Genomic DNA, 13,294 nt, shown 5'->3' with positions numbered 1-13,294 from the left:
GATGAATATCTGACATAATATGTGACTCTGGGACTCATCTATAGATTCTTAATGTGGGAAAACCCCTGATTTTGATTTCAGAGAATTCTAGCAATTTAACTCTTACAGACATATGCTTTTTTACAGAAACTTTGAATAACAGGAAAAGGCGTTCACATAATTCCATAACCTAAAATCCTAAAAGAACACCCCTTGAGCAGTATATTTATTTTTCTAACTACATATCAAAGAATGTTCATTTTGCAGCCCTACATAATTAATTTGCTGTTTCATGGTGATGAATGATAGTAACATTTCATACATTTGTCATTTTAGTGGAAGACAATGTATGAGATGTTTCAAAGGTAAGTCTATTGTGCATTATGCCTAATATTTCCTTTCCCACCATTGCTACATGAAATAATCATTTGCACCTTAATCTTAACTATGAAGGCTCATGAGGAAATTTTTTTTTCTCTGAGAAACACATAGTCACTATTGTGGGTCACACACTCTCAGCATCTGCACTGATAGACTAAAAATCTGCCTCTGCAATTTGAAAGTATCTGTCATTATCCTCATTGAATTAAATTTCTGAGTCCAATTGGGTCACAAAATTTGATTAAAATTTAAAGAGCAATTATTTTACCCACTTTGTATCATCCACAAGGCCTTCTCTAGAATTCTGTACTTGATAAATATTTTACAACCACATATAAAGTTTTATTTATTTATTTATTTATTGGAAGGAGGAGCTGGTGAGATAGTGATGTAGCTCAATGAGTAAAGGCACTTGCTACAAAGCCTGACCACCTCACTCCACTTCCCAGGACTAACATGTTCTAACTGACTTCTTCAAGCTTTCCTATGACCTCCATATGTGCACCGTGGCATGCATGTGTGTAAGTGAATACTTGTACATGCATGTGTGTAAACATCACACACACACACAATGTATAAACTTAATTTTGGGGAAAAAACCATTAAAAACAAGTAAAGGGACTGTTCCCTGTTAGATTCGTGGAGCCAGGTAAGGATTATCTGGCGTGTATTGGGGACCTAAAAACTTCTTGGAGTCACAGTCATGGCCCTGGACGTCCTGGAAAAATCACCAGTCACAAGTGCAGTAGCAGGAACTACCAGACCGGTAGTCCTGCAACCTTCCAGGTCTCATTGCTCAGTCAGTCCTGCTCATCTATGAAGCAGAACAAAGATCCCTGGATGGTAAAGAGAGATTTACAGTGAACCTACAGAGCCCTGGGTGTTGAGAATTCCAGTCTTTGTTTCTGAGAGAGAAGCTCAGAAAAGAGCAACACAAAAAAATGAATGCTTCTGTGGTTAATGTTCCACAGTATCATGAGTATGCTGGGAACATAACTACATTTTCAGGGACTTTAAGACATTACAGAGTATAAGACTCCACTAGCTCAGACTGGACCACGAGGTGTTTCTTTATTCTCCTAGCTGTTCACCCCAGACTCTAGGTTTTAGGCCCAGGGCACAATGAGTTGCAGGCCAGAAGGGATACCACCATCCCCTACTGGACCTTGTAATCTGAAAGCCAAAATCCATCTGCCAAAACCACCATCCTCCTAGACCACAGCTATTCCCTGAGACACAGACTCTGCCAATTCCAATTGGACCAAAAGATGAGTGGTTGTTCTAGCCATTCACCCCAGCCTCTAGGCTTTAGGCCCAGGAGCATAAATAACCAGTGCCCTCATACCATACCCATTGCAGCCCCGGTTGCAGGCCAGCAGGCAGGACTTCTGCAGGCAGGCCTGACAACCCCCCCCCCACCAGACCCTGTAACCTGCAAGGTCCAATCCACCCCTGAAACCCATTCATCCTCCAAGACTGCAGCTGCTCCCTGAGACACAGACTCTGCCAGCTCCTATTGGACAAAGAGCTCTGATTGGACCAAGAGTGGCTTCCTGAACACAGACACCATTTACACCAACTGGAGGAAGAGCTGCATAGACTCCAGTGCAAGAATACATTGAACAACATAAAGAACAATATGGCACCACAAGAACCTAGTGATTCTACATCAGTAAAACCTGAGCACCACAACACAGAATAAGCAGAGGAAAATAATCTTAAAATTGACTTTAAGAAAATGATAGAGGTCTCTAAAGAGGAAATACAAAATTCCCTTAAAGAAATTGAGAAAAAGACAAAATTAAAAGAAATCAATAAATCCCTTAAAGAAAGCCAAGAAAACCAAGAAAAAGCAATTATATAGGTGAAGGAAACAGTTCAAGACCTGAAAATTGAAATAGAAACAATGAAGAAGATGCAGACCGAGGAAATAATGAAAATAGAAAATATGAGTAAATGAACAGGAACTACAGATGCAAGCATAACTAACAGACTATAAGACATGGAAGAGAAAATTTCTGGAATGGTGGACACAATAAAAGAAATAGATTCAACAGTCAAAGAAAATACTAAAGCCAAAAATGTCATAACACAAAATGTCCAGGAAGTCTGGCACACCATGAAAAGGCCAAACCTAAGAATAATAGGGATAGATGATGAAGAATACCAACTCAAAGGCACAGAAAATATATCAACAACATCATAGAAGAAAACTTTCCAAACCTAAAGAATGAAATGCCTATGAAGATACAAGGTTACAGAACACCAAATAGACTGAACCCAAAAAAGAAGTCCCCTTGCCACATATTAATCAAATGACTAAACATAGAAAATAAAGAAAAAGTATTAAGAGTTGCAAAGGAAAAAGGCCAAGTAACATATAAAGGCAGATCCATCAGAATAACACCTGATTTTTCAATGGAGACTCTGAAAGCCAGGAGGTCCTGGACAGATTTTTATGCAGACACTGAGAGAACATGGATGCCAGCCCAGACTATTATACCTAGCAAAACTCACAATTGCTGTAGATGGAGTAAACAAAATATTCCATGATAAAACCAGATTTAAGCAATAACTACCACATAGTGCTAAATGTCTACATAAAGAAGTTGGAGAATTCTCACACTAGCAACTTAACAGCATACCTGAAAGCTCTAGGAGAAAAAGAAGCAAACTCACACAGGAGGAGTAGACAGCAAGAAATAATCAAATTGAGGGCTGAAATCATAAAATAGAAACAAAGATAATACTACAAAGAGTCAATGAAACAAAGAGGTGGTTCTTTGAGAAAATCAGCAAGATAGACAAATCCTTATTCAAACTAACTAAAAGGCAGAGAGAGAATATCAAAATTAATAAAATCAGAAATGAAAAGGTAGACATAACAATTTGACAATGAGAAAATCCAGAGACTCATCAGGTCATATTTCAAAAATCCTGTACTACACAAAATTGGAAAATTAAAAAGAATATACAACTTTCTGGATAGGTACCACATACCTAAGCTAAATCAAGACTAGATAAACTATTTAAATTGACCAATAACCCCTAAGGAGATAGAAGCAGTCATTAAAAGTCTCCCAACCAAAAAGAGCCCAGGGCCAGATGGTTTCAGTGCAGAATTCTACCAGACTTTCAAAGAAGAATTAATGCCAATATGCCTCAAATTGTTCCACACAATAGAAACAGAAGTAACAATGCCAAACTCTTTCTATGAGGCTACAGTTAGACTGATAACCAAACCACATAGAGATGCAACAAAGAAAGAGAATTACAGACCAGTCTCACTCATGAACATTAATGGCAAAAATATTCAATAAAATACTGGCAAACCAAGTCCAAAAACACATCAAAAAATCATCCATCATGATCAAGTAGGTTTCATCCTAGAGAAGCAGGAATGGTTTAACATAGGAGAATCTGTCAAAGTAATCCATCATATAAACAAACTGAAAGAAAAAAAAGCACATGATCAGCTCATTAGATGCTGAAAAAGCTTTTAACGAAATTCAACACCCCTTCATGATAAAGGTCTTGGAGAGATCAGGAATACAAGGAACATACATAAACATAATGAAGGCAATTTACAAAAATCCAACAGCCAACATCAAATTAACTGGAGATAAAATAAAGTGATTCCACTAAGATCAGGAACAAGACAAGGCTGTCCACTCTTCCCATATCTATTCAATATAGTACTCAAAGTTCTAGCTAGAGCAATAAGACAACAAAAGGAGATCAAGGAGATATAAATTGGAGAGGAAGAAGTCAAACTTTTGCTATTTGCAGATGATAGGATAGCCTATATAAGTGACCCCCAAAATTCTACCAGGGAACTCCTACAACTGATAAGAAACCTTCAGTAATGTGGCAAGATACAAGATTAACTAAAAACAATAAAATCAGTAGCCCTCCTATATACCACAAACGATAAATGGGCTAAGAAAGAAATTAGAGAAACATCAACCTTTACAATACTACAAATAATATAACATACTTTGGGGTAACTGTAGCTGAAGTTTTCTCTAGTCCTGCCTGGCCCACAGTCAGGACAAATCTCTCTCATCTACCAGTTCTGGAGCCACTCAGCCTCAACTGAGTAAACACACAGAGACTTATATTGTTTACAAACTGTATGGCTGTGGCAGGCTTTTTGCTATCTAGTTCTTTTATCTTAAATTAAGCCATTTCTATTAGTCTATAAGTTGCCACATGGCTTGTGGCTTACTGGTATCTTTACATGTTGGTTGTCATGGTGGCAGCTGGCAGCGTCTCCTGACTCAGCCTTCCTGTTCTCAGAATTTTCTTCTCTGTTTGTCTCATCTATACTTCCTGACTGGCTACTGGCCAATCAGCATTTTATTTATACAGAGCAATATCCACAGCAGCTAGCTCTAACCAAACAAGTGAAAGACTTGTATGACAAGAACTTTAAGTCCTTGAGAAAATAAATGGAAGAAGATATCAGAAAATGGAAAGATCTCCCATGCTCATGGATAGGTAGAATCAACATAATAAAAATGTCAATCTTATCAAAAGCAATCTACTGATTCAATGAAATGTCAACACAATTCTTTACAAACCTTGAAAGAACAATACTCAACTTCATATGGAAAAACAGAAAACCTAGGATATCTAAAATAATCTTTTACAATAAAACAACTTCTGGAAGTATCGCCATCCCTGACTTCAAGCTCTACTATCGAGCTCTAGTAATGAAAACAGCTTGGTATTGGCATTAAAACTGACATGTAGACCAATGGAATTGAATTGATGATTCTGACATTAATCCACACACCTATGAGTACCTGATTTTTGACAAAGAAGCCAAAACTGTACAAAGGAAAAAAGAAAGCATTTCCAACAAATGGTGCTGGCATAACTGAATGTCAAAATGTATAAGATTGCAAATAGATCCATATTCATCACAATGCACAAAACTCAAATCCAAGTGAATCAAAGACCTAAACACAAATTCAGCTACACTGAACCTGATAGAGAAGTAAGAAGTAGTCTAGAAAGCATTGGCACAGGAGACCACTTCCTAAATATAACACCAATAATATAGACACTGAGAGCAACAATTAATAAATTGGACCTCCTAAAACTGAGAAGCTTCTGTAAGGCAAAGGACACAGTAAATAAGGCAAAGCAACAGCCTACAGAATGGGAAAAGATCTTCACCAACCCCACATCTGACAGAGGGCTGATCTCCAAAACATATAAAGAGATCAAGAAACTAGACAGCAAAATAATAAACAATCCAATTAAAAAATTGGCTACAGGTCTAAACAGAGAATTTGCAACAGAAGAATCCCAAATGGCTGAAAGACATTTAAGAAATTGCTCAACATCCTTAGTCATCAGGGAAATCCAAATCAAAATGACCCTGAGATACCAGTCAGAATGGCTAAGACTAAAAGCACTACAGACAGCTTATATTGGAGAGGATGTGGAACAAGGGGAACACTCCTCCACTGTTGGTGGGAGTGCAACTTGTACAGCCACTTTGGAAACCAGTTTGGGAGTATCTCAGAAATTTGGTGTTCAATCTACCTCAAGACCCAATGATACCACTCTTGGGCATATACCCAAGGAATTCTCAAGCATACCATAAGGACACTTGCTCAGCTATGTTCATAGCAGCATTATACATAATAGTCAGAACCTAGAAGCCACCTAGATGCCCCTCAACCAAAGAATGGACAAAAAAATGTGGTACATAAACACAATGGAGTATTACTCAGCTGTAAAAAAAAAAAATGACATCATGAAATTTGCAAGCAAATGCATGGAACTAAATAATATTCTGAGTTACATAACCCAGACTCAGAAAGACAAACATGGTATGTACACACTCGTAAGTGGATACTAGATGTAAAGCAAAGAATAATCAGACTAAAACCCAAAGCTCCAGAGAAGTTAGGAAAAGAGGACCCTAAGAGGGATGTATGGATCACTTTGGGAAGGGGAAACAGAGATGATCCCAATGAGTAAACTGGGGATGGGGGGCAATAGAGGGTAGGGGATGGGGGATGAGAACATGAGGAAACTGGATGGTCAAGCTGGGGGACGGATGGAGTGGGAAAGCAATGGAGATATTTTGATAGAGGGAGACATTATGGGTTAAGGGAGAAACCTGGCACTAGGGAAATTCCCAGGACTCCACAAGGATGAACCTCAGCTTAGATTACTAGCCACAGTGGTGAGGGTATCTGAACTGGCCTACCCTACTAATCAGATTGATGAATACCCTAACTGTCATCATAGAGCCTTCATCCAATAACTAATGGAAGCAGATGTAGAGATCCACAACCATACAGCAGGCCGAGCTCTGGGAGTTCAGTTGAAGAGAGGGAAGAGGGATTACATGAGTAGGGTCAGGGGTCGGGGGGTGGGGGTGTATGTGTCAAGATAGTGATGGGGAAATCTACAGAGACAACCCAATCAAGTTCAAAGGAACTCACAATCTTTAGACGGAGAGCTGTGGAACCTGCATGGGACTGGACTCGACCCTCAGCATACAGGAGACAGTTGTGTGTAGCTGGATCTGTCTGAGGGGCCTCTGACAGTGTGATCAGGATCTATCCCTGGTGCATGAGCCGGCTCTCTGGATCCCATTACCTATGCTCCGACATCTTGCTCACCTCTAATAAAGCAGGGGGGCTTGGTCCTGCCTCAACTGAATGGACCAAGCTTAGCTGTCCCCTATAGGAGAACTTACTCTGTTAGCGGAGGGATGGGGGAGTTGGGGGAGGTGGGAGTGGGGGGAGAAGGGGTGGGAGGAGCGGGAGGAAGGATGAGAGGGGGATCTGTGGTTGGTATGTAAAATAAATAAAGGAAATAAGGAGAAAAAGAGGTGAGAAAATGGGAAATACAGAGAGAAAGAGAATGATGAATGAAATGCAAACTAGACACTTTAGAAAACAGCTTTTTTGGGGGGCAGAGAAAACTAATCACCAAACTCATTTTTTATGTAAGCTTCACGATGCCCCAAATGTATATGTCCAAGAACAACTTAAGTAGAGCTTCAGACATGATCTCAACAAGTCCCCACAACTGCAAAAAGAAGAAAATACAGAGCAGCCTACTAACACCATGGTCTTTTGATAATTTCGGGAGGATGGTACTTCACATTTTACAGAGATCTGGATTGGTTGCTAGCCTTTTGGCAACCGTCACCCTCCTCAAGGGAAGGTAAGTTTGCAAATAATGACAGGATGAATGCCTTGCCAAGATGGAACACATTTAAATGAAATTAAAGAAAAACATCCTTACTTTAAATAAGTTTTCATTTAGTCAAGATAATTTGCCTAGAAATTTTTGGAACAAATTGATACACACATTGTGACAAGATATTGAAGACAGTCACACATGTTCTTTGTGTTATAAAACATAGATGGACTGAAAAGACCACCTCTAGCTATAATTACTATAAAATATTTTCTAAAATAAATTTTTGAGTCCATTCAAATCTCCTTTCTTAATGGTGATTCATTTGTGGCAGCCATTGAAATAATTGTCAGAGACAAACTAAAATTTTTGCGTCTAATCAGAACTGGTCATTTTTACATATAAAGTTGCCTTTAAATTCATATAATAACTTAAACTCATAACTAATAGTATTTGGGGTTGTAAAAATGGTATTTTTTTCATGAAGAAAAAAATTATTTCCTTAGTACTATAATCCTTGATATGAAAATAGTGTGGGCAGACTGGAGCCTGGGTTTCTAAAGTGTGTTTGAAAACATCTTAAGTAATTTTGCACACATATTGTCTTATTTCAGTAACGTAAATGTTAATAAATTCACCATTATCACAAATTACCAGACAAAATCTCAGAAGCAATATGAAAATGCAGTTTCATAACATTCTTTAGAGTAATTAATGAGCTATTTCTCTGTATCCTTCTTTCTGCAACAGAGTAATATTAGGAGCCAGCCTGGGTACTAAGGCAGGGGGTTGCCTGAAGTTGGTTACCAGCAGAGTGCAGGTGGCATTAGGCAGAAGGCTAAATCTTACATGGTAGAAGAACTAGACAGAGTTAATCCCGACTGTGCTTTGAGCAGGAATACCTCCCCCATTTTCTATCCTTGGCAGCTTTCAGAGTGAAATACAACCTTTAGCCCAGTTAAGACCTTCACTCAGGCAAGACTGCCTATACATCCCATTACATAGAAGAAAAAGGCTTGACTTACTTGGATCTGATAAGATGGAGTCTGTTTTCGGTAGAAATTGATCACAACGGACTCCTTGGTAGCCTTCTTTGCATCTGAGAAAAGGGGATAAATGACAAATATATGCATGTGATTGTGGAAGATTTGAGATCTCATCAAGCAGGTTCAGCATTAACAATGAAGCAAGAACAGTCTACTTAGACTTTTTTATTTGATTCAACCTATTTCCCATATCCATGGGCAGATTCTAGATTATAATTTTGTCCAAAACAAACAAATCAACAAAAACTCCAAAAGAACACCGCTATGCAGTTATAGAGGCAAACACAGTACTCAAAGAACAAATCCACCAACACCCCAAATTCTCCTCTCATCAGTGTAGATAGTGGTGCATGTTTCCTATTCAATACTTTGGTTTCCAAATGCATTCAGAGACATTTTGCAAGCACCATTTTTCTTACAACAGACATTTTTGAATATTACACACCAGTTACAGATTTAGGCTTACTGTATTATTTCCTTGTGTTTTATTGGTTTTCTTCTTTACTGATTTTGCTTTTTTGAATTCATTCTGTAGCTCTTCTTCCTGTCAGAGTCACTTCCTTGCCAGAAATATCAACAGATCACCTGGCATGGTTGGAGGAAGCATCTAAGTCTCCCTGTTTTCTCCTGTATAGTTAGAAAATACATGCAAAGTGCCTAGCCTCTTCCAGGCATTGTACAGGGCAACTATCCTGAGTGAGTATATTGCTGAGGCTAGGAACACCCTGGAAGCTTTGAGGCGCATCCAAACCTTCAGTTCTGCTTGTTCTGCTTGGCTCAATCAATTATGGCTTCTTGATCAGCTCAGACAACCGCCACACATCTACAGCCAGATCAAGCTACAAATGTAACTAAGGTCCCAAACACTGTCTGGATACAGTCTCTTTAAGTGAGAAGGTAGTATTTACTGGTCTTCCTAAGGTTTAATCCGTCATGCTTGAACTAAGCAGAGAAGTCACCATTGTCACCTGTGAGATGAATCCATCCTACTTGAAGAGGGAAAAAATTGGGCTGCTGACATAAAAATCATGAAAATCCGATTTGAAAAACAACTGTCTGCTTGTTAGAAATCTATGAAATTGACAAAAGTATTCAAAGAGACTGTCCCTTGGCACTTGCCAGGAGGACTGTGAATTCTTCACTGGGACTGTGCTTTGTCTCCTGAGTGTGAGAAGTATTAGATGAGGCTTACTGCAACAGGGGCAGCAATACTGAAGACCACTTTCTGCCATTCATTCTGAGCTAAATTGGAACTCAGATAATCAGACAGGCTCTCTTCAACACCTTTTTAAAACATGAAACTCTCAAAAATGTTGGTGATTTTTCCCCATAGTCTGAGAACAAAGGTTTCTACTATGTGTATACAGATATCTCGGAAATCACATGTGCCTTCCAAATTCATTTGAGCAAACCCTTATCTCCCACTGCTTTAAAATATAAATAATATCTACTGTGGCTTGAAATAAAATGGGCAAATGCTTGGTTTTCTAATAGTGAAAAGTCAGACAGACAATACTTAGGGCTGAAACATATTTGTGATAAATAAGATAAAGTTCTGTTTTCTGAAAGCTGCCCTGATGCTGACATTTATGCTCATCTAGAATTATCAATGCCAAGGTACTTCAATCCTTATTTCTCTGTGACTGTGAATCATGCCCTGCATATGTGTTATCATACACATACACTTTCTAGAACTGTTATTTCCAACCCATGTGGGAGATTTTATATATCTTTTAACTGCTTGTATGTTTATTTAATGTGGAAATGACATCCTAGTGGGAATGACAGCTTTTAAAGGGAAGCACCATTTTTTGTTTGTTTCTTTGCTCACTTTGCTTGTTAAAGTTCATTGTTACTTAAAACACATTATTCTATTTGTGTGTGGAAAACAAAATAAAGGAAGAGTTTTAAAATTTTTCCAGTCTTAAACTGATCAACCATCAATCGGAGCCCACCTTAGGGTATCAGGCTTCAAGGGATGTTGGGAAAATTGTAAAGTGAGTCTTTTCCAGCTACCTTCACACCTGTGGGCTGCAGGTAATAGAGCTTGCTGGTGAGTGAGCAGCCTTGCTCAGGCTAGGGAGCCCATCACAAGGCCCACAGCTACTTACTCAACCACAGCAAGCCCTGCTCTGTTGGGAAAGATATGTAAGCCACTGCCAATTGGTGCTAGGGTTTGAAAAAACAGCACACAAATTTCTCATTTAAAATCCCACATACACCACCTTGATAAGTTCAGATTTATCCAAACATGAAGATGGAATGTTGCTAGTGTAGACTGCTGATGAAGTGATTTGGATCTAAGACAATACTGAAGCATTAGGGGAAGGGGGTGTCTTCAGAAACAATTCTATTGCATGAATGAGTCTGGAGAACCCTCTCTTGGGGTGATAATTGACAGATATTGTGTGGTTTGCTTCTGCTTCAGTTAGTTTGGAAGATGAACAGAGTTATTGTTTTCTTTTTGAAGAATACAGTGTAAAGTACAAGAGGGGTATTTATATACCAGAATACTGGTTTCATCTTAAAGAGTGGCATAATGAATGGCATTGAAAAGTACATGTGTAATATTGAATGATAAATATGGCTTTCTTTAAAAAAAAAGCACAAATCTTGCCTTAGCTGGGTTAGTAATCTGTTCACTTTCTTCTCTGCTTTTCTCTGAAAGCTCACTCAGTCCACCTATTCCTGTATTTCTTTGTCTTTTAGAAGCCTGCTTCATAGCCACTATATTAAAAAAATACAATATTGTTTGGTCATTTCACAGGTAAGTTTTGATTCTACATACTCAGGCAGTAAACATCAAGGGTTGACAAAAGGTTGCATGAAGAAAATGAGAGAATTATTACCAAATGTAAAATAAGTACCAATCAAAGTTGGTTTATAAGAGCTGAGATGTGTTAATGTGGGCAAAATTAGCCTCAAATTTCCTGTGTTTACTTGGAGCTGAAGAAGTTGTCTCTTTAGAAAATATAACTTCTTAACACACATTTTGCTTAGTTTCCAAGTATAAAAGGTCATAAGGAGGAGGATCATGGAGATGACATTTGAAGCCAAGTAGGGCAGATAAAAAGACATAGACACAACTATAATTGTTCCCTAAAAGAAGAGAGACTAGCCACTGGCAATGGTGGACACAGAGTTAAGAGAGGGATGGGTACTCTGCACACCCAGCTCCAGTATCTTCCAGGTCTAGTCAATGGTGAGCGTAGGTACCATATTATACTCATGTCCCCAGAGTGCAAGACCATGTAATTTCAAATGTACCCCCATGTCCAGTTTAATTTGAAATAACAGGAGTCCTTTTGGATCATTTTTCTCTTCTACATTGCCCCTGAGAAAAAACCCAGTGGCTGGTTTTAGCCAACAAACAAACCAAAAAAAAAAAAAAAAAAAAAAAAGATAATCAGTAACCAAAGGGAGTGCCATGGATATCAGCCAAGATGAGGAAGTACAAAACACATTATCTTTGGCTGGAATTCAATATTGTTTAGTCTGGTATGGTAAAACAGAAATAATCAATATATCAAGACTGCATGTGGAAGGACTGCAAAGAAAAGAGTTTTAAATAGTTCAGTTGGCACACTTTCCCTGTCCCATGAACATCTTGCCAGGATAGTGAATAGCAATGAATGTAGAGACTCACAGTTGCTGAATGGGCTAAGGAATAAGCAATGTTTGAGTGTTTAGCCCTAAATGGGACATGTCTAAATGGGACATGTACAACACCCCCTCTAAGTCTCAAGAACAACTCAAAAACAAGAGCAGAAAGAATAAGAGCAAGAAGATAGGGAGAAGTGTTGCAGAATATTATTTTAAAGTGTGTTGCTTTTGTTTATGTTGCATTTGTTTAACTCTGTGAGGCTGTGTTACTGTGCCTGTCTAAAACACCTGGTGGTCTAATAAAGAGCTGAATGGCCAATGGCAAAGCAGGAGAAAGGATAGATGGAACTGGCAGGCAGAGAAAATATATAGGAGAAGAAATTTGAGAGAGAAAAAGAAAGAGCAAGAGAAGGAAAGGAGAATGATAGGGGCCAGCCATCCAGCCACCCAGCCACCCTACCAGCCATTTGAGTAAGTGTAAGATTTACAGAAGTAAGAGAAAGGTAAAAGCCAAGAGGCAAAAGGTGGGATGATTTAAGAAAAGCTGGCAAGAAACAAGCCAAGGCAAGGCCGGGCATTTATAAGTAAGAATAAGCCTCTGTGTGTGATTTATTCAGGACCTGGGTGGCAGGTCCCCCCAGAAGAGCATAACACAAGCAACAGAGAGGGGTAGTGGAGTACTGGCTTCAGAGTATGACAAGAACAATGCAATGTGATCTCATAGCAGCTGATGCTACTTCCTATGTTAGACCAGAGCAAGACTGGTTCTGTCAACAGCCAATCATGGATCATGGAGGGATCACCAGGCCTGTTCCTCCCTACTGGCTATCAATACGCTCATGAGGAGGAGCAGTAACTGGCTTCAGTTGTATACCCAAACCGAGCCAATTTGGCTCCAATGATTAGTTCCATGATCACAGAACTGGCAATGGCTGTAATCAATGGGTCATAAAACAAAAAGACACACGAATGTGGGGAAAGAACTAGCATAGAGGTTGGAGGGTGGATAACAGGTGTGGAAGGGAGGGAGATAAAGAGCAGTGGGTGAGGATAACTAGAATGCACTATATACACATATAAAATTGCCATAAAACAACTTTAATTGACAAAAA

The 13,294-nt window shown here is 38.9% G+C and overlaps 1 protein-coding gene across 9 annotated transcripts in view; it reads right to left on the bottom strand.

Annotated features, from left to right (window-relative positions):
* Nrg3 (neuregulin 3) overlaps positions 1–13,294 on the bottom strand; it is a 1,038,176-nt gene that overhangs the window by 225,599 nt on the left and 799,283 nt on the right. For all 9 annotated transcript variants that reach the window (XM_028883033.2, XM_028883038.2, XM_028883035.2 and 6 more), the window contains exon 3: positions 8,559–8,632. In XM_028883033.2, the coding sequence (XP_028738866.1) occupies positions 8,559–8,632 (74 nt within the window). The remainder of the gene's footprint in view (positions 1–8,558; positions 8,633–13,294) is intronic.

Source organism: Peromyscus leucopus, chromosome 9 (assembly GCF_004664715.2).
Source record: "Peromyscus leucopus breed LL Stock chromosome 9, UCI_PerLeu_2.1, whole genome shotgun sequence".
Taxonomy (NCBI): Eukaryota; Metazoa; Chordata; class Mammalia; order Rodentia; family Cricetidae; genus Peromyscus; species Peromyscus leucopus.
This window is presented reverse-complemented; position numbering and strand designations above follow the sequence as displayed.